The 27,920-nt window shown below is 42.3% G+C and overlaps 1 protein-coding gene across 1 annotated transcript in view; it reads right to left on the bottom strand.

Moving 5' to 3' along the window:
- The window catches only part of KIAA0586 (KIAA0586 ortholog), a 110,489-nt gene that overhangs the window by 7,176 nt on the left and 75,393 nt on the right, over nucleotides 1-27,920 (bottom strand). Inside the window, exons 29-30 of the mRNA XM_058665415.1 lie at nucleotides 24,647-24,755; nucleotides 621-677 (exon numbers count right to left, since the gene is read on the bottom strand). Coding sequence (XP_058521398.1) covers nucleotides 621-677; nucleotides 24,647-24,755 — 166 coding nt within the window. The remainder of the gene's footprint in view (nucleotides 1-620; nucleotides 678-24,646; nucleotides 24,756-27,920) is intronic.

Below are 27,920 nucleotides of genomic sequence, written 5' to 3'. Positions count from 1 at the left end.
CTTTCATGTTTAAAAGGGTGATTGAAACTGTTACAACAGTTTTATCTCAAAATACATTTTAGACATATAAATCCTATTACATTTTTTGAGCTTACAATTACTTTTGCTTTTGAAATGAACTGACACATGCTTATTTTAAAGTTTATAATTTAAGATAAAAATAAAGCAGTTCCTATAGGAAGAATAAATGTACCGGCACCTGTAAAAACAACTCCAATTCTTCCTTCTCTGTAAAGCAATGGTTAATGTGAAAGATTTGTTTCTTCTTATGCCAGGTTCCAGCTGCTTTACTTTGTTTAAAACTGACTTCAAAGTTTAAACACTGCCCTGTCGCAACAAATAACCTCCCCCAGACGGAATTATCTCCAGTACTATCCTGCGTGCTCTGAATACCGCACCTGCAGCCTTTTAGTCCAACACTGCTGACACTTTCCAAAGGGAAATGATGGATTTTTTTAGTACCCTAACTTGTGCCTTTTGGAGAGTTGAGTATAGCGTACAAAGAGAGTTCTGGGGTGAATTTATAGGTATTTCTAAACTAATATTGAGAAAAAGAAATCATAAGAAAATGAGAAAAACCCAAGCATCTACTTTAACAACCTTTAAAATAAAAACTTCACCTGTAAATACAGATGAAAGGTACAGACTGGGTTCAATCAGTGTTCGATCCATATCACCTGGTGGAAGTACATATTTTAAAAATACTTTAAAAGTCAACCAGTTGAGCACAGACAGAATCATGATTCACTTTTACTCCTTACTAACACAAGCCAAATATACCACTACGGTTATTTTCATAAAGCCAGAAGGCTGATCTAGTGCCCACAATGTACAGAAGGAAGTTAGTTACATTTTAATGGCTGTTGATGAATACCTCCAGGCATCAAAGATGAGAGAAAGAGGGAGCAAAGGGTCAAGAGAGAATTTTTGATTCATATTAAATGAATTTCTTCCATGGTTAACAGTTTTCACAGAATCTCTTACCAAAGCATTTAATCATTACAAAAAAAAAAAAAAGCCTAGGAGCCTAGGATCTCTGTCCCTCATGCCAGCCTGGGCATACTGCTCAACACAACTGTATAGAAAATCCAAAGAGACTGTCAGTTGGCACAACGTAGAAAAACACCAATAAGCCAAAACAAAACCCAAACATTAAATGAAATAGTCTAAAGGAAGAACTCTTTGAAGTCCAGAGAATCAAGAGGCAGAGAGGCCGCAGCGTGCGCGTGCGCGCACACACACACACACACACACACACACACACACACACACAGCCGTGGTGCCAAGACAGCAGCCTGGGTACCAAGGCCATAGGCCCACCCTGACTCAGGCAGCCGTGACCATCAGTAACTGCTGCTTCAGATTCTTAAGGCTGAGTGATGTGGGAAAAAATTTATAATATGGCATAATCAGTACTCTCTCTCTCTCTCTCTTTTTTTTTTTTTTAGAGAAAAATCAGTCATCTCTCAAGTTGCTTTTATTTCAGAAAAATTCCCAGTGGATTACACAACAAATGAACACAACTGGATTCAGGACGCTGAGCATTATCGCCTGACTGCTGTGCAGGCCTGCTGCCGGGGTCCAGTGGGTTAAGCCACTGTAATTCTAGCATGGTCAAGTCCCAGCTGCTCAGCTTCCAATCTAGCTCTCTGCTAATATGCCTGCCAAAGCAAGAGATGATGACTTAGAGGCTCGGCCGTGGACATCCTTGTGTGTGACCCTGGCCATTTAGAGAGAACCAGCAGACAGAAGATCTCTGTCCCTCTCTCTCAAAAATAAATAAATAAATAAATAAATAAACCGACTTCCACTCTGCCTCTAAGAGAAGGAAGAGTTCCTGCTTTTCCCAGCGCTGCCTCTTTGGGATCGGGGCCACCTTACAGTACTCTTCTGCTATGAAGACCCCTTAGTCTGGGACAAGTACAATGAAGTAGTGATGCTGAGTCTCATGTTCCTCAAATGTAAAATGTGAATATGACAGAACTGAGTTGAAAAATTTTCTGAGTATGTAATACACAGAAAGTGTACAAAAATGATAACAGCAGCAACATGTAATAGTTATAATACATAAATGAAAATTTCTTCAACTGAATCTGGAGGAAAAGCTTGATTCCTGCAATGGCATCTCCTAAAAATGAAATTCTAAAAAACAAACTCAACACTCAATATCAGAGTTATTATTTGTAATTTACTATTAGTGTAAGTAGTGGTTGCATTATTCTCACTGGTGGAATAATGGAGATTCCTGGAAGGGGAAGTACTGTAGCCTACAGCTGCAGATTCAAGTGGCAAACACAGGCAGGTGCTTGGCACAGTGGCTAAGCCGCTGCTTCCCACATCTGGATCCCACACTGCAGTGCCCAGGTTCAAGTCCTACTTGTGCTCTCCATCCCAGCGTCCTGCTCACACACGCCTGGGGAGCAGCAAGGAACGGCTGCCTTAGTACCAGCCACTCACGTGGGAGACCTGGGGGGAGCCCCTGCCTCTCAGCTTCAGCCCGACCCAGCCCCAGCTGCTGCGGGGATTTGTGGAGTGAACCAGTCAGATGGACAATGTCTCTGTGCCTCTGCCTTTCCAATCAATAGAAAATTTAAAAAATGAAGCGGTGCATAAAACTATAACCAGGTCAACATCTTCTGAATATCGCTGTCAAGCTTGTAGAACTTTATACTCCAAAATCAAAGAAATGCGGTGCTCACTGACATTTCTAATTATTTAATCTACAAATTTCTACTAATGCTTCTGCATCCCAAGAGGCAACAGATGAGGGCTCAAGCATTTGGGTCCCCTATTCCCACAGCAGATCTGACGGACTTCTGGCTCCTCGTTTTGGCCTAGCCAAGACTGACTTCAAAATACAGGAAAATAAACATTGGAGAACAGAATGTTAAATGGAAGATGCTGAGTTTAGAACAAATCTAATAAATCTAAATCAACACCTAAAGCAAATCTAATATTCATGTAAAATTAGTTACATTCATGATAGTTGCCATTTTACACTCATTGGAGTTCACAGAAAAACATACAGAAATATGTTTTTTAAGAATATATAAAAAGTGTTAGAACTTTTAAAAACAAATGATCTGGTCAGATCTTGCAAATTAAATGACTTCTTAGCTACACATCTACAGGCACATCAACTCTATCAGATAGCAGTATTTCCAGAGGTAGATCTTGGCACAGAAGCTTCCATCCAACTACCAAGAAGTGGACTGTTACTTCAGAAAACAGGAGACTGACAGGTCTTCCATGTAGATACGATTTAGTTACTGTGCATTTAATTATTAAAGTGCAATACAAGACATTTTTAACTTTTGCTGAGCAATGTGATGACCAAGTCTTGCCTTTTAGGGGCAAAAATGTCTGCTGGGACATTCCTGCAGGAGAACACGGTTGAGTGAGGCTGTGCTTCGGCAGACAGCTTTATCTACGAGGCACTTCCTGCAGGCGAGCAGCGAGGGAGGCTGCCGCTGGAGCAAATTCCTCTCAGATGGCTCTTCATAAAGGGTGCGTGGCAATTCGGAAACTAAGGAGGCTTTACCACTACAATAGCTTTATCTCCTCCAGCGGCAGCACAAACAGTAGGAATCCATGTGTGTGAAGTCCAAATACCACACGTCAGAACGGCGCTTTTCTCCCCCTGGAGGCCTCAGGGAGCCTCTGAGGGGCTCTGCGATGTCCTGCATACTGTTCTCAAGTGTGCTCTGTTTGTGGATATTCCATGATGTGAGCTCTATACCTGGATGCACTTTCTGTATACAGATTTTTTTCCACAAAAAGTTTAAAATTTAAAAAAATAATAGGTTTTCTGGACCCGGTACAGTAGGCTAGCAGCTAAAGTCCTCGCCTTGCACGTGCTGGGATGCCATATGGGCACCGGTTCTAATCCCAGCAGCCCCACTTTCCCATCCAGCTGCCTGCTTGTGGCCTGGGAAAGCAGTGGAGGACAGCCCAAGGCATTGGGACTCTGCACCCACATGGGAGACTGGGAAGAAGCTCCTGGTTCCTACCTTTAGATTGGTGCAGCACCAGCCATTGCGGCCGCTTGGGGAATTAATCAGCAGATGGAAGATCTTCCTCTCTTTCTCTCCTCCTCCCTGTATATCTGACTTTCCAAAAAAGATAAATAAATCTCTAAAAATTAATAGGTTTTTTAGTGCCGCTTTGACCAATGCATGAGGGGGGAATCGGGTGCGATCCTGACAACCTCTTAACAGGAGGTCATGTGCGTGGAGCAGGGGAGCACTCCAGAGTGGAGCAGGTGGTAAGGAGGAAGCTTGGATCCCAACCATGAAGACTCCCAGACCTTCACCACAAACTATTAATACGAGCAACAAGGACTATATCCCAACTGCCAAGGAGGCCACAGGGAATTGGATGCCCTCGGAGGCCGAGTACTCTGAGGTCACCCACCCCCAACCGGAGCTTCCACAGGGGATGGAAGAAGTCCAAACACTACCGTGCAGAAACCAACGTCATCGGAAAGACAACCAGAAGCCCTGAGTGGTCTGCAGAAACAGAAGAACAATAAACGTCCTTCGGGACCAGGGAGGAGAGCTTTCTCTGGTCCGAGCCTGGCTCCACCTCTAGACCCCCCCTCCCTCGCAATGACCATCGGGATCGCTTCGAAAACCCCTCACAGCAAACAAACAATCATACAAACTAAAAAAAAAAAAAAACAAAAAAAACAAAAAAAAACTAAAATAAATAAACAACAGAAAGTAGAACTTGAAATCTGACAGGAAAGAGCTGGCATGGATTGGCTCATGCCTCACTGGGTGGGTCACAAAGATTAGTTTTACTCCTCACCATGGTGTTGGGGATTTTCCTGCACACCCCCCCCCAAAAAAAAAAAATGTTCTGCACCTAAAATGTTGACATATATCTTGTTAGAGTTACAAGCCAGTCTGGATTATCCTAAAATCTGCCAAGATCAGCAAAATTTTACTTCAACACAACAACTGGCTAAATACTAAGATGAAATGGACACGAAACAGCTGAATGGTGCCTTATGGCCATTTTAAGGTATAGAGCAGCCGGTCCTGTATATGAACTAAATTGAAATGTCAATGAGCTAATCATAGGTTGTGGCTAGGACTTGTTTTCCTTTTTTTTTTTTTTTTTCTTTTTAATACACTGGTTATTCAAAACCATGTCAACTCCATAACATTGCAAATTGCTATTGATGTTATATTGGGACTCTTAATTGACTGTGATGATATTCTGCCAGCTCAAACTTCAGACCAGAAAAGGTCTCCCCAAGAAACTGTTCAACCAATCTGGACAATAAGTAGCTGGACTCTATGCTTGGTATGTTTGCAATGAAAGAATCTTGATTGAATTTGAACTGTAATACTGCATCAAGGTGGAGGAATCCACCGGGGGGAGGGGAGGGGGAGGGAGGGGAGGATTCCCAGAGCCTATGAAACTGTCACATAATGCAAAATAATTAACAATAAAAAAAAAAATTAATAGGTTTTGCAATTAAATCATTGTAGTGTTTTCCAATGATGAAACAGTCAAATTACTAGATTACTAGGTAGCCTTTAACATCTAATAAATACTTACTGCTAAGTCATGGACTATACTACCAACTACAAAAATAAATTCCCCTCTTTTCCTGAAACCTGGAATTACGGGGTGCACACAGTGACACAACAGGCTAAGCCTCTGCCTGCAAGTACCAGCTTCCCATCCTGGCTGCTCCAGTTCTGACCCAGCTCCCTGCTTGTGGCCTGGGAAAACAGCAAAGCACGGCCCAAGTCCTGTGCTCCTGCACCCACATGGGCGACACAGAAGAAGCTCCTGGCTCCTGGCTTGGGGAGTGAACCAGTAGATGGAAGATTCATTTCTCTCTCTCTGTGTAACTCTGCTGCCCAATAAAAATAGATCTTAAGAAAATTCATGGAAAATATAATTAAAACATGATGATTTTTTTTAAAAGCTGGAAATACCAGTAAATTGAAAAATTCAGGAGAGGATGAATCTTGGGTTCTAATTTGCTTCTCAAAACAGTTCACTAGCTAAGATACTTGATGCTCAGTCAGAGTCACTTGCTTGAGTGAAAGCACCAGCTCTGCTCTTAACTCGTCTTGAAAGCATTTTGAAATTCAACATGTTGTATAAATGCATATTTGAGTCTGGTTTTGGTCTAAGAAAAGTTCGCTATTCTGGTTTATGCCTACAAAGCAAAGGCATCATAACTGCACACACACTCAACTGTAACTCTCACTCAACAACGATGCCTGCGGCTCTAACCTGAACACACTAACAGCAGGCACAGACTGTTCAAGAAAGTATTATTATAATATGCCTAGAAATGACATTCGATGACCACCAAAGGTGAGGCATCTCCTTACTATTGCTGAGCAATTTGAAACGAAGAGCCTCAAAAACTAATCCACAGAAAATCCTCTCTCTGAGATGAAAATGCCTCTCCAGTCATGGCTTGTGACCATCACCAAAACTACACTGTCTTATCTGTGCAGCCTTTACAAGGAGTTTTGTCATATCTAACCATTCTTAACTAAATTTGGGAACAAAAATTAACTGTGACATAGCGACCAGTTCACTTCCCCAAGGCCAGACCCAGTAACTTTGGAAAGAGTGAAAGAATGAAAAATGAGCTTTCAAATACAGGAAGCCACTAGAAAATAAGAACAGCACATTCCGTATCCTAAAGTCAAAGCTTTAAATGTTTTCTGTTGAGCTAAGTTTCAGGGTGAGGGAGAAAGGAGGAGAGGTGAGGAGGAAAGCGAGGGAGAGGGGGTGTCTGCTCACTGTACACACAACACCAATGGGAACAAGCGCCAGTCCAGTTCTCCATTCCCATTACTGGGGTAATAGCTCCAAGCTGTGAGGCCCAGCTGGACGGGCCCTGCCAGCAAGGCCATCGCAGCAGCCGTGCTTTGATAGCACGGGGCCTCCAAGTGTCAGGATGTAGAGAAGGCAGCAGTGCTGGCTGTGAAAACAATCTGATACAAACCAGATGGGGACTTACTAGATGAGCAACACAAAGGAAAACAATTGGCTCATTCAACAAAGTTAGGCCCCTGCCCCAGAGAATTCACAGGAGACAATAACAGTCACCCCAAGTTGATGCAAACAAGAAACAGCTACGCGGTTACAGTTTAGAGAATTGTTTTTCCTCAGACTAAACCAAGTTATGATTTCTAATTCTTGCATTCATTAATTGGACTTTGGTGTAGAGGCCTTTTTGCCAAAGGCAAATATTTCATTTATACAAAATATACCTTTTTGGCAACCAGAGAAAATATATGAAGATACAGAAACTAATTTTGTGCTTTTTCCTGTAACGTACTATGAACACAGGCTAAGTTGTTTGAGGAAATTGGAAAATTTAGGTATGACTGATCATGCTGACACAGTAATTAGAAACTATCCAACACAGTATTTCCTAAGTCTTGATTCGTGTTATTGTTGTCAGAATGACAAGCAAAGCAGAAACCCATCTCTACCTCAAGCCCTTTTCTCATTCGGACTTCACCAGAAGTCACAGTAACACTGTAACTATATTCATGGACCACATTCTACCTAAGCTGGCTGTACAAACCTCATCACAGAAGAAGGTCCCTGTGCCATGGGTTTCAGCAAGTATAACACACACGAACACTGAAGATCTTAAGATTCCCTGGAAACTACACTTCACTTACAGGCTTTGTAGGTCTGTACTCTACAATATAGTAATTTGCTTTCCTACTTGAACAGAGTAGACAGCATTCTAGCTTAGGATAACTCACAAGTAACTGTATTTCTTCTACTGGAAATCCAAGCACAGCTTGGTCCCCTGCATTTATTACTTATGTAAAAATATGCCCAAGGAAAGCTTAAACTTGTAATAATCATTTTTAGGCAATAGATAAGGTGTCCATCAGGAAAACTCTGAGAATAAGATATATTTACACACCCATCTGTCACTTACATATTTGAAAATGTAATAATTAGGTGAGCCTATTTTGTACCTCTATAAAAAAAAAGAGAAGCAATAGCGTTCCTTGAAAGACAAGACCTTCACCTGCAGAACTGTGAAAATGACTGGTACGGGAGACACAAACCGGACTCAGCTAGGTGTCACTGCTGAATTGCCTGGACCACTGCCACGGCCCCTCCCTGCCCAGAAGGCAGGGCTGGGAACCTGAAGATGCCTTCCCTGCTCCACGCGTTCCTACACCCATGAAGGGTGGTTCCGAGGTAAAGCAGAGAAACCGAAATCGAGTAGCAGTTCCCTGAGCAGGCTGATGCCGTCCTGAGTGCTCCCTGCCGTGTGCATGTCCCCTGAACTGTCACACATGCACACATCCTCCTAGACCTCCTTCGGAAGTCAAACCTGGCTTTCACACCAGTGCTGAACGAATGGCCAGCCATTCTGACTACATGCAATCATCAAATATAAGAATCTGCTTTGTGCTTGTATTATCATTAAACTGAATTCCCACGTGGAAAGCAGGAAGCAGGCAAACATGTTATATGTTTAAGTCTTAGAGGAATTAAGAATAAATAAATCGGGCCTGGCGGCGTGGCCTAGTGGCTAAAGTCCTCGCCTTGAACGTGCCAGGATCCCATATGGTCGCCGGTTCTAATCCTGGCAGCTCCACTTTCTCTCTGTCTCTCCTCCTCTCTGTATATCTAACTTTGTAATTAAAATAAATCTAAAAAAAAATTTAAAAAAAGAATAAATAAATCATTCATCAATGAACCAATTCATTTAAACATTTGTTAAAAGCTTTTCTTGGGGCCCGGCGGCGTGGCCTAGCGGCTAAAGTCCTCGCCTTGAAAGCGCTGGGATCCCATATGGGCGCTGGTTCTAATCCCAGCAGCTCCACTTCCCATCCAGCTCTCTGCTTGTGGCCTGGGAAAGCAGTCAAGGACAGCCCAAGGCTTTGGGACCCTGCACCCGTGTGGGAGACCCGGAAGAGGTTCCTGGTTCCTGGCATCGGATCGGCGCGCACCTGCCCGTTGTGGCTCACTTGGGGAGTGAATCATGGGACGGAAGATCTTCCTCTCTGTCTCTCCTCCTCTCTGTATATCTGACTTTGTAATAAAAATGAATCTTTAAAAAAAAAAAAAAAAGCTTTTCTCAGCACATGAAATCAACTCTTACAAAATTATTTACAAAGATAATTTCCTTTACTGATAAATGATCTTGGGTAAAATCATAAAAAACTAGAATTGGTTTCATTTCTTTCTTTTTTTTTTTAATGATTTTTTAAGATTGTTTTATTTATTTGCAAGGCAGTTACTAAAGAGAAGGGGAGAGCTCTTCCATTCACTGGTTCACTCTCCAAATGACAGCAATGGCCAGGGCTCAGGCAGCCTGAAGCCAGGAGTCAGGAACTTCATACAGGTTTCTCATGCAGGTTCAGATGTGCGATCACTTGAGCCATCTTCTGCTACTCTCCCAGGCACATTAGCAAGGAGCTGGATGGGAAGTGGAACACCTGGGACTTGAACCTCAACTTGAAAAGATAAGTTAGTCCCTTTAATAAAGACTTTAATTTGGTCTCATGAATATATATTTATACATTTCAACTAGTTTTCCTATTCTTTTTGTTCCCCTAACCCATGATTTTGTATGAAGTAGTTAAGTTCACATTGGAATCCATTGTTGAAAGACTCTGGTGAGGGTGATAGTAGAACAGAAGGAATTGATATTACACAAAAGCATGATCCTGTCTAATGCAGAAGTGATAAGATAACTGCTGCATCTAATGGCCCTGTCACTGACTCTCCTTTGGGTGTCTCCATGCAGTAAAATCGTGATGCTTCTCTTTCCTATTGGCCATACTCAGCTTAGAGTAGCATCTACGGTCACCTCGTGGATGCTGTGTGTTGCCCAGACATTATGTTCACCTGCCCCTCTGTGATGATGCTGATTTTGATCACCCAAAGTACTGTCTTTTGTCTTCCATTTCAACAAGCTAATTTTTGAGGAGAGACTTTAACACCATCTAAGAATCCTACTCAATATAATACATTTCAGCATTCACTGGCGGTTCTTGCCTGACTTAATCTTTACCATGATGATTGCAAAATGCCAGCTCTCCAATATTAGTTCCTCCTCCACATTTGTCAGTAAACACTCAGCTTGCATCTGTAAACTCTGTTTTTCCTCACAGCACTCATTATCTGGAATTGGTAAAAATTTGTTTTTATTATGTTATAGTAATAAGTGTCAAGCTCTGCCAGAGTAGAGATTTAACCTGTTCTACTTATCACTCTGTCTAAAGCTTTGAACAACACTTGAGACACAGTAATTACTCAAGAATGAATGAATGAAGAGGAACAAAAGTGTAAACAAGCCACCTGCAATACATGGAGGAACGAGGAAATAGAACACACTTGACTCAGTACACATTTACTGAAAACCTACCATTTTAAGGTAGTGTGGTAGGAAGCAGATGCTGCAGGTGTCTCTAAGGAGTTTACTTCTCTAGAGAAGGTAAACTGTAAGAAAACAAAACAAAACAACCATGCAGGGTATGGAGGAAAGAATAAAAACGTGCATACACCAATGGCATGGATGGCAGAGATCTTCCTCAGTTTATTCACTACTCAGATGCCCATAACTGCCGAGGCTGGGCCAAGCCGGAGTAAGATGCCCAGAACACCATCCAGGTCTCCCTCACAACTGGTAGAGACCCAAAGACTTAGATCACCAACCATTACCTCAATTACTTCTCCAGGTATGCTAGCAGGGAGCTGGAGCCTAAGAGTGGTTGTAAGGACTCAAACTGGGACTCGTTCACAGGACAGAAATGCCCCAAGGTGCAGTTTAATTCATCATACCACCACACCTGCCCCTCATTAATTTTTTCGGGCCTGGCACAATGGCTTAATGGCTAAATTCTCACACTGAGAGCGCCAAGATCCCATATGGGCACTGGTTCATGTCCTGGCTGCTTCAGTTCCCATCCAGCTCCCCACCTACGCCCTGGGAAAGCAGTCAAGGATGGCCCAAGGCCTTAGGACCCTGCACCTCTGTGGGAAACTGGAAAAAGTTCCTGGCTTCTGGTTTTGGATTGGCTCAGCTCTGGCTACTGCAGCCATTTGGGGAATAAGCCACTGGAAGAAGATCTCTCTGACTCTCTTTCTCTCTGTATGTCTGACTTTGCAATAAAATAAATATTTTCTTTTTTTCTATAAATATGTTAAAAATCATAATTTTTAAAACACCTTCATGTGTCCCCTACTGCCCTAGTCTTACTCCAAACTTTGAAGTGGAATGTCACGGTTTATTCATGACTGTGGGACTCTTGAGCTGCGTCAGCTTCTGTCTCACAGAGATGAGAAACGTTGACAGAATGCAACTAAAATTCTCACTTGCCAACAGAGAGGATTATGATTGGGAAATCACCTTGGTTAGTAACTTCATTGTATTTAGCTAACATGCAAAAAAAAAAAAAACCCGAAAATATACTAATAACCCAAGGGGCATACTTTGTTTTCTATATATAACCTTAAATATACTCACCAAAGAGGGAAAGATGTTGTTAGAAGCATTAACAGTAGTAGCAAAGTATTTATAGGCTACAGTGGCACTTAAAGGAAGGGAATTCTATTGTATGTGGGAATAAATGTTGAGACATCATTTTTAAAAAGTCAGTTATTCTTAACACTATTCAGAGTATATACCATGTCTGGCATTTTCTCACCCCCTTACAGTTCAGGAATCACATATGTTCAATTCCTATTTGTCAAAGAACAGCTGATTACAACATTAGTATTTAAAATGACAGATTTTTTTTTACAGACAACCATGCTAAGAACAGTTAATATATGTAACAGTCCCTTTTATAAATGCATTTCATGTCTTGAATTACCATTATCAACCTAGTGAAACAAGTCTCGTATTACAGATACAGGAAAGTACAGACAGGATAAACACATTGGTATAATAGGTAAAGCCACTGTCTGCAGTGTCAGTATTCCTTATGGGCACTGGTTCAAGTCCCAGCTGCTCCACTTCTGCTCCAGCTATCTGCTAACGTGCCTGGGAAAGCAATGAGAGATGACTCAGGTGCCTCTCGCATCGATGTGGGGGATCCGGAGGAAGCCCTCAGCTCCTGGTTTCAGACTGGCCCAGCTTCAGCTGTTGCACCCATTTGAGGAGGGTACAAGCTCCACAAGATGGAAGATCTCCGTCTCTCTTTGTCTCTTCTTCTCTCCGTGTAACACTGCCTTCCAGACAGATAAATAAATCCCCTCCAAAAAAGAAAGAAAACTACAGAGAGTTAAAATGTCTCATCTAATGTCCCCAGCCGGTGAACAGCAGAGCTGATTTGATCGCAGGCAATCCAACTCTAGACTGCATGCTCTGCTGTGGGGCCTCCAACACTGTAACTATCCTGGAACAGAAGCTGCCACGTCATCAACACCAGACTAGTAGTTAACACATTCCCACCCCGCCAGGGGGCGACACGCAGAGTCTCAGGGAGACGGCAGAGCAGCACCGAACTAAGCATTCCAGGACATCTTTATGCCTGCTAGAGCTTAAAAAACACCCTAATAGAGACTAACAAGCAAGTCAGAAGACTCAAGATTTATTCCACGAGTACAATAATATCAACATTTTCCTTCTTCTAATTCATTCTAAATTGAAAACTGTCAAGCTTCTCTTTCGTTTCCAGTATATGAACAAAAAGGGGAGAACGGTGTTGCTAAATTTATCCACTGCTATTCCAGTTGAAACAGTGTACTTAATTTTATTTATATAAAACCAAAATCAGTAAAAAGTTGAATGAGTAATTTTTATGTTGGTAGAAAAGCACATGTAATAAACTGGTGATTGTAGTTAATTTTATTTGGAGAAGGGCAGTGTTGGATAATAAAAATATTACTGACCTAGAAGATCAGTTACTACCACTAGCGAAAACTATGACATTTGATTTTGCTGCACAGGAAATGGTCCCTTTGCTCCCAAGATTTCAGTATTTGTTTCATTAATATCAAAATAAAATACTTACCTCATCATTATTTAGTGAAATTAAATTATTTTAATGGCTATTGAATAAAATGGTTACTAATGGATGTAACAAGCTGATGTAATAGTATTTTACATCATTTGATTTTTATTAAAATCATAATTAAAAACTATAAAGCAACTTTTGAGAAAGTCTGGCTACGAATGAGAAAAGGGTTACTGAAATTTTTGGAATGTTGACAAGTTTTTAAAAATAATTCTGGTGTTATGTTTTTGATGAGATGTGTTTAATGTCAGGCAGAATGCAAAATCTAAGCTTCCCACATATGGCATATAATTAATTCTACAAAAATAAAATAAAGTCATTTCCACACTGTTTCTACACAGAAAGAGAAATTACTTTTAATACCAACAAGAGAAAATATTACTGAAGTTTGTGAATAGCAGTGTCTTACTGAATAGATTTTTCCAGGTCAATCTCCAAGGCATTCTGCTCACTCTGAGGGAACATCTTTAACTGTACATACTGGTCTCCGTGTGTGTGTGTATACAACTGTATACACTCCTTTGTTTCAAACTTCTTCATGTGCCAGAGAAATTTCTTCCCTCATATGGCTTACGCCCCAACTTCCATTCAAATAACTTAATGTAAAATGCAAGAAATGTAAACACACAGACAACCTGCAAGGTGACCTAACACACTTGTTGCCAAAGTGCCAACCGACAATATGTTTCTATAAAGATGTTTGCCTTTATGTGTTAACAGTGATCTAATAAACCAGTTTTAAGATGCAGAGTTTTTTTTAAAAAAATGATTCTTCTCAACTACCCCGTCTTCTTTTCCTCCCCTGGGACAGGCTGCTTTCGTCCCACCCCTCCCTCTAGGTCCTCAGTACCTTCCACAAGTTTGCACAACAGATATAATGGAATATGATTCACCCATATAAAGAGTAATGTTTTCTGCTATAATATAAATCAACCCTGAAAACATTACAGTAAAAGAACCCAAACATAAGAGCCCAGATCTTATATTATGACATGTACATGAAATGTCTAGCTATATAGACAGACAGTAGATGAGTGGTTGCAGGGACTAGGGGGCGGAGAGACAGGGAAGCGAACTACTACTGGGGTTTCTGTTTAGAGTGAAGAAATGTTTGCCTGGATTCAAACCCCAACTCTGCCCTGGCTGTCAAGCTTCCTGCCAATGAACACCCTAGAAGACAGCAGAAAACGGCTGTGGTAGCTGGATCCTGGCTCCCACGCAGAGACCCAGGTTGAGTCCTGGGCTCCTGGCTTTGGCCTGGACCCTTTTGCTCCCCATGCTTGTTGTGGACATTGGGGAGTGAAGCAACAGTTGAGCGATCTCTCTCTCTCTTTTTGCTTTTCAAATAAATTAAAATGTCTAAGAAAAGACTAGTATTTAATCTAATTTAACTTTACAAATGTTTGGAAATAGTTTTGGTTACCTAGCCTACTCTTTTCTGAAACAGTACATCTTTAAAGACTGAAAAAAAAAAAATCAAGGCTGACATGATAGCTCAAATGGCTAATCTTATAAGTGTCGGGATCCCATACGGCCGCTAGTTCGAATCCCAGCTGCTCCACTTGTAATTCAGCTTCCTATGAATGACCTGGGAAAGCAGCAGAGGATGTACCAAAAGTCTTGGGACCTTGCACCTGTGTGGGGGGATCCGGAAGAAGCTCCTGACTCCTGGCTTTGGATCAGCCATTGCAATCATTTGAGAAGTGAAACACCCAATGGAAGATCTTTGTCTCCTCTCTGTAGCTCTGCCTTTCCAATAAAAATAAACTCTTTTTTTAAAGAATGAAAAAATCTTCGATTTTTAAAAAATCCTTGAAAGGCAGAGGGGGGTGGCAGAGGGCAGGGAGAGAGGTAGGTGCCTGGAGCTCCACCTGGGTTTCCTGTATGAATGGCAGGGGATCAGTAATTGGCCCCTTTCACTCCCTACCCAAGTGCATCAGCAGGGAGCCGGGCAGGAAGTAGACAGGACTTGCCTGGCATTCTGATATGGAGATGCCAGTGTCACAGGCAGTAACATAACCCACTCCACCACAGTGCTGACACCAAGCCTGAAAAGTCCCCTGGGACTGCAAAAGAAGTTGTTTAATCTTTGAAAAAGCAAGTTCAATTCTACTGTGACTGTTGTACCTCTGCTACAATCAAAAGTTTCAATAATTAAAAAATGATTATATGAAAACTTTTATTTCTATCTTTCATCGCTAAACTCAACTCAATGAACACTTACTGACAACCAACTGTGTACCAACCACAGTGCTATACTGGCAAACAAGCTTTCTTAAGTAACAAACAAATCACAAAACTATACAACACTTTTTCTGAAATTTCAAATAATCAGTCTAATAAATACAGAAATGATAAAGTAACTCTTGCCACAGTGTGTTAAGCCACATGATATCTGGTCAATGATTATTCAACAAATGGCAAATACTGGGATGGGATGGGATGTAATGAATAAAATACAATATCTGCCTAACAAGCTGTCTGTTGGTCAGTGGAACAGCAAAAGTTTGGTGACATTCAGGGCAGAAAAAGAAGGAGGAGAGAAGGTCATGAAAGTGAACAGGACATTTTCAATTGGAGAACTCTTTTGGAGAATAAGTATTTCTCAGCCATTTCTGAAGCAAAGGGAACTCCAGATAGCAGGATCATGGGTACGAGCATTGAGTCTTAGCAGCACAGACAAGACAGAGGGCCCAATTAATAAAGAATGAACGACGTTGGGTACACGTTCTACTGGACTCCAGTAAGAGCCACACAATTCTGAGCAAACAGTTGTTTCTTTTTGTGAATATACTGTTTTCAAAAACAAGAGTATTTTTACGAAGCATCTGCAATTTATTAGCATACATAATACCATTTTTCTTTGTTTCTAGCTAGCTACTAGCAATTACAAATCCCAAATGTCCCAACTTTCACTTGGAATGCAATGTATTTTTAAATAAATTCCTAAAATTCAATCTGTTACATATATTAAAAGCATAATGCATCATAAAAATGTACAAATCTCCATCACTCCAGGAGTCCTAAATTTAGGGGAAAAAATGTTTCAGTAAATAACCATGATACACTTCAAGTCACATTAATATACCGTGCAACAAAACATTCTACACTTTCCCAAATATACTTTTAGTACAAATTAAGAAAATGCATAACGAAAAAGTGTCATAAATTCAGAAATACATTAGTTTTAGTGAAATATTATTGACACATGACTACTTCATTGATTTGTTAATCTTTATATCAGTCCCAATCTGATGTAAACTTGAATTATAAACCATCTAATTTTCTTTTTAGAAGTATTTTGGCTATTTTAGAACCTCTGAATTTCTTTATTAATTTTAGAGTGAGCTTGCCAATTTCATGCCAGAAGTTTCATTGAGACTGCATTGAATCTACAGATTAATTTTGGGAAAGTTAACACATTTTTTTGGAACCTTCTAATCTACAAATATTCAACTCTCTTTCCATTTAAGCCTTCTTCACTATCCTGCCTTAGGTGACGTAGCAGTTTGCAGCACACAGCTCTCACAAATACTCTTTTAATTGCATTTCATTTTATGACATCGTTTCATAGGCTCTGAGGTTCCCCCAACCCCTCCCCGTACCCTCCCCCATGGTGGATTCCTCCACCTTATTGCAGTGTTACAGTTCAAATCCAGTCATGCCTCTTTCATTGCAAGCATGTATCGTGCATAGAGTCCAGCAATTCATTCTCCAGATAAATTCAACAGTTTCTTGAGGAGACCATCTCTGGTCTAAAAGCAGAGCTGGCAGAATATCGTCCTGACCAATTAGAAGCCATAACATAACATCGATAACAGTTTACAACATTATGGAGTTAATTGGCATGGTATTGAGTGACTGATATGTTAGAAAATGCAAGTTCTTAACCACATCCTGTGACTACTTCATTGACATTTCAATTTTAGTTTATATACAACAGGCTCCTATACACCTTAAAATGGCTATGGGGTACTATTCAGCTGTCTCGTGTCTATTATCATTTTTGTATTTAGCAGTTTATTGTATTGAATCTAATTTTTACTGAACTTGGCAGATTTTAGGATAGTCCAAACTGGCTTATAACCCTAACAAGGCATATGTCAACAGTTGAGGCACAGAACAGTTTTAGGAGGGGTGTGCAGAGAAATCTTCAATACCTTAGTGAGGAGTAACTTATTTTCATGTCCTACCTAGTAAGATATGGATCTCACGAATAGTTTACAGATTTCTACCTTGGTGTTTCATACTTTTTGTTACTCTTAGAAAAATAATTTTAACTGATAATTTCCAATTTGTCATTGTTAGTACAAACTATGTCTCTGAAGCTCTTTCCGGTGTGTAAGACTTTTTATCTCTTTACTATTGCAATGGCTACAACTGCCAGTGTACTGGAACAGTAAGAGTAGACACCATGACCTTACTCAATTTTACTGAGAAAACTTTGGTCTTTCACTATTTAACTATAAATGGTATTTGTAGATTTGCTGTAGAAGTCTTTCACTGTGTTGAGAAAGATTCCTTTAACTCCTGGTTTTTGTGAGAATTTAATGAATAGATGCTGAATATTGTCAATAACTTTTCTGCATCTACTGAGAATGTCTCATGGGCTTTTCCTTTTTATTGTTGGCATGATTAATGACATTGATTTTTGAAATATTGAACCAAACCTGCATTTGTAGAAAAAAAAAAAGCCCCCTACTTGGTCCTGATTTACTGTCTGTTTAATGAATGGTTGGATTCAATTTGCTAATATTTTATGGAGGAATTTTTTTCATTTTTGTTCATACGGCTATAAATTTAAAATCTTTTCTGGCACAGCCTTTGTCTACCTTTGAACTCAGGACAATATTGAGAAAAATTTTCTCCTCTTTTGTCTCTGATGGAGTACTGCTCCCTTGACTGGTGGAATTCTCCAGAGAAGCTATCTCAGTCATGACCCTCTCTGTTGGAACTGCCCACCCCCTGCTTCCACTCTCTCTATATGCACAATTTATCTGAAATGCAGAGAGACAAAGAAACGGACCCAGGGGGCCTACACAGAGGACTCCCAGCTGCGAAGTGCCAACGGAGCCTGGATCTCAACCCTGCCTTCTGACAGGGGAGGAGGCATTTTTACCAGCAGGCCAGAGGTCAGCCCTATCCTATCACTTAACTACAAATCATATGACCTAACTTTCTCCCTACTGATCGAATCTCTAACTACTTTTTACTGTGACAGTCTCAGAATTTTAAGAGAAATAATCAGAAGGAAAATATTTTTAAGGAGAACTACATCAATATACCACTTCATAGAATTTAACTGTTCCTGGGTTCTTCACAAATCAATGGATAAAACCAGTCCTTTGTTTTCACTAAAGAGTTAACCTACACAGTAAAAACAGAAAAACCGAAATGATTCACTAAAGTAATATTTTTTTTAGTTAAAAAATTTTTCAATTTTTATTGGAAAGTCAGAGTTAGAGAAGGAGAGACAGAGAAAGATCTTCCATCCACTGCTTCACTCCCCAGGTGGCCACAATAGATGGAGCTGAGCCAATCTGAAGCCAGGGGCCAGGAGCTTCTTTCTCCCACGCGGATGCAGGGTCCCAAGGCTTTGGGCCATCCTGGACTACCCATGCCACAAGCAGGGAGTTGGATGGGAAGTGCAGCAGCTGGGATACCAACCAGTGCCCCTACGGGATCCCAGCAGATGCAAGTCTACTGGGCCATTGTGTGGGGCTGTTTACATCATTGTGAAGGATGTTTGTCCATGTGGGCCACCAACTAAGGTGGGAAGGATTCAGGCATGAAGAAAGGTGGGTGGGACAACAGTTTCCAATTTTTTCTTTTTCTTCTATTTCCAGGGGTGGAGGTGTAGCAAAGGGGGCTGCTCTTTGCTGCCAAACTACATCAGTATCCTGAGAGGGGGGGACTGCCACATGATGTCATCTTAGAGACTCCGATGTGGGGGAAGAATGTTTCAAGGGTGTTACTTGAGTGCTTTTGAAAGTTCTGAGATGCTACTGATTTTGCTGCTTCAGAGTTGAGAAAATTCAAAGTCCACTAGTTGACAAAGTCCACCTTAAAGCATCCACACGCCCAGACACCTACTGCCAAAGCTAAGCCAGGAGAGTGGTCCAACCCATTCTGCTTTCCATCCTGTGACAAGGCATTCAATGTCTTCCTCTGGCCTAGACGAACTGGAAGTTATGTTCCCAACAGGCTTCTGGGCACGCACAGGCATCAGCAACTGAGGGGGCCTAGTTCCAACACATGCACTCCTAGGTAGGACCACATATTTTGTGATTTTTCCCTGTAGCCAGAGTTTGAGTCTAGCGGTCCAGTTGGGGAGTCCCTCAAACAACCTTGCCTGGGGTGACATCAATACTCTTCTGTGTGCCAGCTAGTACCTGGTTCAATCTGACACCTGCATCAGCCTATGCACACACCAGTGAATGCAGCTGTGTGGTCACTTCCACGCCAGCCCCATCTCCTACACAAACAAACCTATGGCTGCTATAGCTTAGCCTAATCTAGTTTGTCTGACACAAATCTGGCCCTTAAGCACACTAGAGAGAACTGCAGCTTAGTTAGAGTGACCCCCAAAACCCCACCAGGCCCATCCCCAGCCCCAGTTCCTGAATACGCCGGCATGTGCAGAAGACTACTAGTCCAGCCTCTCCCATAGCCCATCAGCTCTTGTATATAAGCCCATAGGTGCTGTGGCTTAGGTCAGCCTGACCTACCCCCAAACTAGACACAACGTATGTTTTTTTTTTTTTTTTTAAAGATTTATTTTTTTATTTTTATTACAAAGTCAGATATACTGAGAGGAGGAGAGATAGAGAGGAAGTGGAGCTGCCGGGATTAGAACCAGCGGCCATATGGGATCAAGGCGAGGACCTTAGCCACTAGGCCACGCTGCCGAGCCCGACACAACGTATGTTGATGGGTACTGCCACCTTGTCCAACCTGGTCTGACCCCATTCCTGGTTCTCGTGCTCACCAGTGGGAGCTGCAGCCCAGCAGAGGAGTGCCCAGTTTCCCTACTAGGCCCACTCAGAGCCCTGGAACGTGTGCTTGCCAGGGGTATTGCAGTCCAGTGTGACCTGACTTGTACCCAGTCCTGGTACTTGCCAGGAGATGGAGCACCAAAGCCCAGCCAGCCAACACTAATGTGCCAGCAGATGCAGTAGCTTAGCCTAGTTCAGCCCTCCCCTCCAACCCAACTCACATGTAAGCACCCGGTTCTGCAATCCTGGCTAGCCTAGTTCCACCCTAGTCCCAACTCTCACACTCACCAACGGGATCAGTAGCCTAGCATGGGAGTCCCTGAGGCTCACCTATCAGGCTCTTTCCTAGCCTGAGGTCTTGCATGTGCTGGTGGAGGACGCAGAATAATCTGGCATGGCCTACATTGCCTCTACATTTGCCAGTGGGTGCTAAAACCTGCTCTGTGAAGCCTGTCCCAAGTCCCAGCTCAGGCTGGTAGGTTTGCAGCCTAGCCCGACCTGGCCAGTCCCCATCCCTGGCCCTCATGTGAACTGGTGAGTATTGTAGTCCAACCCAGCCTGGCCTGCATGCTTTTGGCTCTCACACCTGCCAGCAGGTGTGCAGACTGACCCAGTTTGGCCTACCCCCAGACTTGACCCACGTGCATGCCAATGGCTACTGCAGCCCAAAAGGTACTGTAGCTCAATCTGGCCTGGGCTGCCCCCAGCCTTGGTTTTCACACTCACCAGTGGAAACTGCATTTTTACAGGAGAGTTCTCAAGTTCCCTATCAAAACAGCTCCCAGCTGTGGATTTGCGCACACTGGCAGGTGCTTAGCCCAGCCTCACATGGCCTGCTTCTAGTCCCATCATTCATCAATGGGTACTATGGCCCTGCCTTGTGGGCCCATACCCATCCTAGCTCTCACCTACGGCTCAGTCCCACCTGGTCCACTCTGAAGCTCTCATGTGGGCCAGCAAGTGCCGTGACTAGGCCCAGCTTGTCCCACACCCATTCTGGTCTAGCCCAGTCTGGCACATCCACAGAACCAGCCCGTGTGCATGCTGAGGGGTGTTGCAGCCATGTTCAGCCTGTCCCACCTTCAGCCCTCATCCTCACAAGTGGAAAATGCACCTAGCAGGGGAGTCCCCTGAAATCCGCTACCAAGCACATTCCCAGCCCCAGATCTTGCTGGTGGTTGCTCTAGCCCGGTCTGGCATGGCCTGCTCCCAGTCTTGGCACTTACCATCAGATGCTGTGGCCTACCCTGGCCTAGCCTGACCCCATCCCACCTCGGCCCACATCCCGTCCTCCTCGGCTCTGCTCAGACTGACCCTGCCCACCTGCTCCCCAAGCCAGCCCATATACATGCCCATCAGTGGGACAGTCTTGCCTGGCCAGGCCCATGCCAAGACTCAGCTCTCCTGCTCACCAGTGGGAGCTATGGCCTAGAAGGGGCGATCCTCAAGTTCCCCAGCAAGACACACGTGTGGTGACAGGTGGTAGGCCCCTGCCCAGCATAATCTATTCCCAGTTCTGGCCTTTGTGTGCGCTAGAGGGTGCTATGGCCTGGCTCAGCCCTGGACCCAATTCTCAGGCATGCGCACAGGTGCTGCACCCTGGGCCAGCCTCACCTGCTCTCAGTCCAGTTCCTGTGACTGTCACTCAGTGGCTGTACCTGAGTCAGCCTGTCACCACTCTGGCTTGCGTGTAAACCAAGGGTACTGCAGTCCCACAGGGGTGAACCCACAATCCCCTACAGAATTAGCCACCAGACCCAGTTCCCTTACAAACAGGATGGTGACATGGTCCAGCCCCGTATGCCCTACCCACTGCCTCGAACCTCACTGGCAGGTACTGTGACCTAGCCCTGCCAGGCAGGCCCTCCAGTCCTAGCTTTTGTGTGTGCCAGCATATACAGGTAATGCCCACATACCCCAGCTCAGGTCTCCCATGTGGGTAGGTGCACTGGCCTGACCCAGACATGCCCTCTGAGTTCCCCTCTCCAAACTACCCAGTCTCAGCCCTTTCATCTACCTGTGAATATAGTGACCTGGTCTGTGAAAGCCCCCGAAATCACTCCTCAACTGCAAGTGCAGTGGCCTGGTCCAGGGAACTCCCCAAAGTCCTTCCACAACTGTCAAGTACTCCCTCACAGGCCCCCACTCCCACATCCTCACCCCCTTCCCTGAGCAATCCACAGCCCCATACCAGGCATAGGCCCCAAAGCCTGGTCCTCCAGCAGTGTGCCAGCCCACCATGTTGGCCTCACTAATAGAACTTCTTAAAGAAGTACTTTCACTATTCAACTGTTAGACACACTAATTAGTACGTGCAATTAGGTAAAGTGTAGCACTATGTGGACAAGAGTATATTCAATCAGTTCAGTAAACATTGAAAGGATTTTTTCTTAAGACTCCAAAGATATCATCTGTCAGAACATTCAATACAATTTCCTCTTTTATTTTAAAATATTTTAGAATACGCAGGTAAAAATCAAAGGCAAAAGAGAACAAAGGGTTTATGGACTTCCTGCTGACATAGTACTAGAACGTGCACTCCTCCTGGAGTCACAGCTTCAGCTCATTCTGAACGGGCGATCGCTGGGACAGCGGTGCTGCCAACAAGCTGCTAGATTTCCTAATACACACGTGTTAAACTTCTATGCATTTCAAAGTAAGATACATGATACTTCCCCCTGAAATAGCCATAAATTGGGGTTTAAGCACTCGGAGAAGCATTTATGTGCCAGAAAAGACACAGCTTTGATTCCCTTGTGATAAGGTGAATTTCCTCATCTGTAAGTCCTGTGTGTATGAAAAGACAGGACCAGACTCTCCGCAGGTCGCCCAAAGGCCTGAAGAGTCCCGGAGAGGTATTTCGGCATTGACTCTTTCTATTCTCTAAAACTTCTGGCAATCTCTCAGAGGATCACAGACCAAAAAAAAAAAAAAAAAATCTACACAATTTATAAGGGAAAAAAACCATAACCGACAACGCGAATATTTGCCGAGATAATCATACACATTCAAGAGACATTCGCAGTGGTTGGTGTACATCTATCACAGAGTGAGAGACACGCTCCTGTTTAAGGTGCTCTGTTTCTATCGCATTGACTATTTATTTGTCTTAGGTTGACACAGGTCTGCTTTCCTAACTTTAGTATTACGTACAAAATTAATGCAAAGAATTTTAAACATATTAAGTACAACTGTTACAAATCCTTGCTAAATAAAACTTCCTCCTAAAACTAATATCTTGACTTTCTACTAATCTACATAATCTTATGGCTTTTACTTACTTACTAAATATCAGCTGGATATTATTTGACGGCTATGCCAAGTCAACAAAGAGGTAACTACTGCCACCTTGTGGTCAGTCATATATGTCAAACTGAAAATGATGCCATTTTTCTAAACAGATTCTTAGTCTTCTAATCTTATATAAAAGGTATGTTTTTGTTAGTTGAGATCAACTCTTTTATTAATATAACATATCCCCAAAAATCAGCATTCAGTATTCATATATAATTCCAAGAAATTACTATCTTTTATAAAAATTAAATTAAGTGAACTATCACTGATCACTAACGTTGGCATCATTCGGTAGAAGGACATTAAGTCTTGACATGATTTTTGGTCATCTCTCTATCTGCCATGATTAACTTTCAAATCACCATAAAAAGCACTAGAAGCGATTTTGTTTAGGATATCAAACTGTAATATTACCGTTACTAGGGCTAGGTTTTTTTAAAAAAGGAAGGCAAGTTTCTGAGAGTTCCAAGAAGAAGGCAACAGAAAGCAAATTAAAGTTAAAACTCAAACCGCAACTCATACAGAACAACCCTAATAACTCTCTTGAACACTTTCTGTATTGAGGACCTTCCCAGAATTTCAAATTCACAGTTACATGTGCAATCACACTGGCACTCAACAATGGGAACTTACTCAATTAAATATTATTTGAACATGAAATAAAAACCACAGTGATAAAAGCAAAGAAAAACATTCCATTGCTCAAAATATTCCCACTACTTCTTCACAGATTATGGACAGACAGCTTTAGCAGAAGAAATATTAGTTTGCACTGCCACATCTCAGAAGTTAGCTCATACAAAACACAGATGACTAAGAAGCAAGAAAGCCAACAGCCTTGTAGGAACAAAAAGTCAGCATCAAAATGCTTTAATGTTGATTGGGGAATTAAAGTTCAACAGTACAGAGTATTTATTCATATGATAACATGTTACATGAGAATCACTTGATTTGTAAGTTATACTTACAGTCAACATAACCATAATTAATACTAAATAACCTTTCAAAGGCACATTAACAGCCATAATTCCTGTTTATCAACTTGGATACAGATTCCCATCTAAGCATAGGTAAAAAGACCCTGATACTCAATTGTATAAGATTCAAATGGCAGAACTAAAGAAAAACATCGACTAAGAATTTTTAGTAGTCATTAGAAATACTGGATTTGGTGGACAGAATAAATTTATAATCATATACAATATCATATTCTTCATCCAAATGTACCTTATGAGATAAAAATAAACAAAACACTAGACACAAGAGTAGAATGTATATAAAAGCACAGAATCCTTATTATATATTTATTCAATATTAAGATGAAGATCAAACTACCGTATCAGTGTTTTTGAAAAAAAAAAAAAGTCTTACCTTGTTTCTGTGAAAGTGTAGTATCAGATCTACTTCTTACACATATTAAATGACTTTGTGCTGGCTTGTGTTCAACTTGCTTACCATCCTGTTCTTGCTTTTGTTGGTACTATAGAATTTAAGACATAAAATCATAGGGTTATTTTTAAGTTACTTGAAAAAAATCTGAATAGTCAAAATGTTCACATGAAAAATTGAACGGCGCGGTAGCATAGCGGCTAAAGCCCTCGCCTTGCATGCTCCAGGATCCCATATAGGTGCCAGTTCTAAACCTCGCAACCCCACTTCGATCCAGCTCCCTGCTTGTGGCCTGGGAAAGCAGCCGAGGAAGGCCCAGACCTTGGGACCTGCACCTGCGTGGAGACCCGGAGGCAGCTCTGGGCTTTGGAACAGTGCAGCTCTGGCCATTGTGGCCACTCGGGGAGTAAATTAACAAAAGGAAGACCTGCTCTGTCCTCCTCTCTGTATATCTGCCTTTCCAATAGAAGAATAAAGCTTTAAGAAAAACAAAAACCAACAACAACAAAAAGAAAATGATTACAAGTGGAGACTGTTTAAAAAAAAAGGGAATTATATTAGTATGCTAGTTTTCTAACTGCCTTTTCTGTCATTTAGCTATTTATGAGTATTTCTACCAAATCAGTGAGGATGCACATATTACAAAAGATACTGTTAAAACAAAAACTTAGATATTTGGATAATATATATAGATTTTGAATATTCAACTCATTTCTTTCCATTTTATTAGATTCTAGGCCTCTTATAAATGAAAATATATAAATGAAAATATTCTAGATTTATATGATAGATTTAGAAAGAATCAGAACTTAATTCAGCTGTAAGTTCTTCCACATGCCATTTTGGCATAAAAATGAAAATTTGCATAATGTACTCCAATATTCAAGGAGCTTTTATAGCAGTAATATCATTTAATTCTCTATTTGCCATTCAAGATACCACAGCTCCTCCTTATCTGTGACCCGACTGTCCAGATTCGGCCTCCACAGCAGGCACAGAACCATTTCCTGATCACACACCATGACCTGGGTGACTGGCCATTCTCATCCTTCCTCTCCTCTTCCAAACGAGCCCTGCAGAGGCCATGAGACGTCATTTCACAGGGACTCCGGGCCATATCAATAAACAGAACCAGGAAGAATCCCACATGTGTTCACATGCATGTAAACACGCCACTTTCTTTCCTGAAAAGTAAAAAGTATAGTTTTAGACAATTAGCTTTAACTCTGCCTTTTGAATTTAGAATCACTGGCTGTGTAGCTTTCTGTCGGGAAAGTATTAAATCAGTATTAAATAATATTAAAGCAGTAAAGTACACAGAATAGTATCCAGCAGAATAAATATGATAAATAATTGTGTGCTATTATTATTATGAACCTTTAAAATAAATTCATATAGAAACCTTTTTTTTTTAAAGATTTATTTATTTTTATTGGAAAGGCAGATTTACAGAAAGGAAATACAGAAAGGTCTTCCATCTATTGATTCACTCCCCAAGTGACCACATGGCCAGAGCAGAGCCGACAGGAAGCCAGGAATCTCATGTGGGTGTCCCATGCAGGTGCAGGGTCCCAAAGCTTTGGGCCGTCCTCGACTGCTTTCCCAGGCCACAAGTAGGGAGCTGGATCGGAAGTAGGGAATGACCAGGACCTGAACCGGTGACCATGTGGGATGCTAGTAAATGCAAGGTGAGGACCACTAGAAAATCAAGAAGGCAGAATAGGATAAGGACACATTTAAACGGACTGAGAAACATTTCATCAGAATTAAGCAGAGAGGGCACATTCCAGGAAATAGAAGAAGACAGAACAACAGCAGAGGGGTACCTGGAGACTGACAGACACAGGAAAGCAGTGGACACAATGGTGTGGTGTTGCAGTGACTGATACCCCAGCAGCACTCAGCAAGTGGCAATCTGAACTCCACCAGCAGCCAGAACTTCACCAGCAACCAGGTGGGAAGGGACTTTTCACTAGGAACTCGGGAGGTGAACCCAGACAAAGAACTGCCCGTCCTACTGCGGCTACGGAGATGGAAATCTAACATAAGAACCAGACCTGGAACTTGCTGCAGGGAGTGGCACAACTGACTGCAAACAAAGAGCCGTGTGCCAACTGCAATAAGTAAAATCAAACTGTAACCCTGTGGGTGACACAACTTAGAAACCTGCCCCAAGGAGAAGACTTTGCTAACCAGAAGTACAATGATCAAGAGCAAAAGAGGAGACAAAGGCACAATGAATATTACTGAAAACTCCCCTGCAAAGGAGCAAAACCCTTTGCCAACCTCAGAGTTAACTGAGGAAGACACTGAAAAAATGGGAGATGCAGAATTCAAAACACTTGTTATGAAACCTCTTATCAACAACGGGAAGCACAGAAAGCAGGCGTTCAAGGTGAGGACCACTGGGCTATCACGCAGGATCAACACAGAAATCTTAGTTAAAGGAATCAAAGGAAAATTTTAAGGTCTATTTTTCCAGTAAAGCTTCATAGTTTTATTTTAAAACAGGACAACAGGGGCGTGACGGCTCAGCTAGCTAATAACCCCTCTGTAAGCACTGGGATGTCATCTGGGCACTGGTTTGGGTCCCGGATTCTCCGTTTCCCATTCAGCTCCCTGCTTGTGGCTTGGGAAAGTAGTAGAGCATGGCCCAAATCTAGGGACCTTGCACTAATATGCGAGACCCAGAAGAAGCTCCCACTAACCAATCTGACATTTTTAAAAGTATACAACTTGCTAGCTTTGACATAGGTACATGTTCACGAACCACAGCTACACTCAGCACAATGCCGAGAATAAACTCATCAATCTCACGCTGTCTTTAGCCTTTTGCATTTACTCACTTTTGGCCTCAACTCCCTCTCTCCCCCGCCACAAGAAAGGACTGAAATCCTTTATTATAGACTAGTTTGTATTTTCTAGAATTTTATAAAGTTGGGATTATGCAAAAAAATACCAAAAAAAGGGCCCGGCGGCGTGGTCTAGCAGCTAAAGTCCTCGCCTTGAAAGCCCCGGGATCCCATATGGGCGCCAGTTCTAATCCCGGCAGCTCCACTTCCCATCCAGCTCCCTGCTTGTGGCCTGGGAAAGCAGTTGAGGACGGCCCAATGCATTGGGACCCTGCACCCGCGTGGGAGACCAGGAAGAGGTTCCTGGTTCCCGGCTTCGCATTGGCGCAGCATCGGCCCATTGCGGCTCACTTGGGGAGTGAATCATCGGACGGAAGATCTTCCTCCCTGTCTCTCCTCCTCTG

Source organism: Ochotona princeps, chromosome 6 (genome assembly GCF_030435755.1).
Source record: "Ochotona princeps isolate mOchPri1 chromosome 6, mOchPri1.hap1, whole genome shotgun sequence".
Classification (NCBI taxonomy): Eukaryota; Metazoa; Chordata; class Mammalia; order Lagomorpha; family Ochotonidae; genus Ochotona; species Ochotona princeps.
Note: the sequence above shows the minus strand (reverse complement) of the source record. Positions and strands in the feature narration are given on the sequence as shown.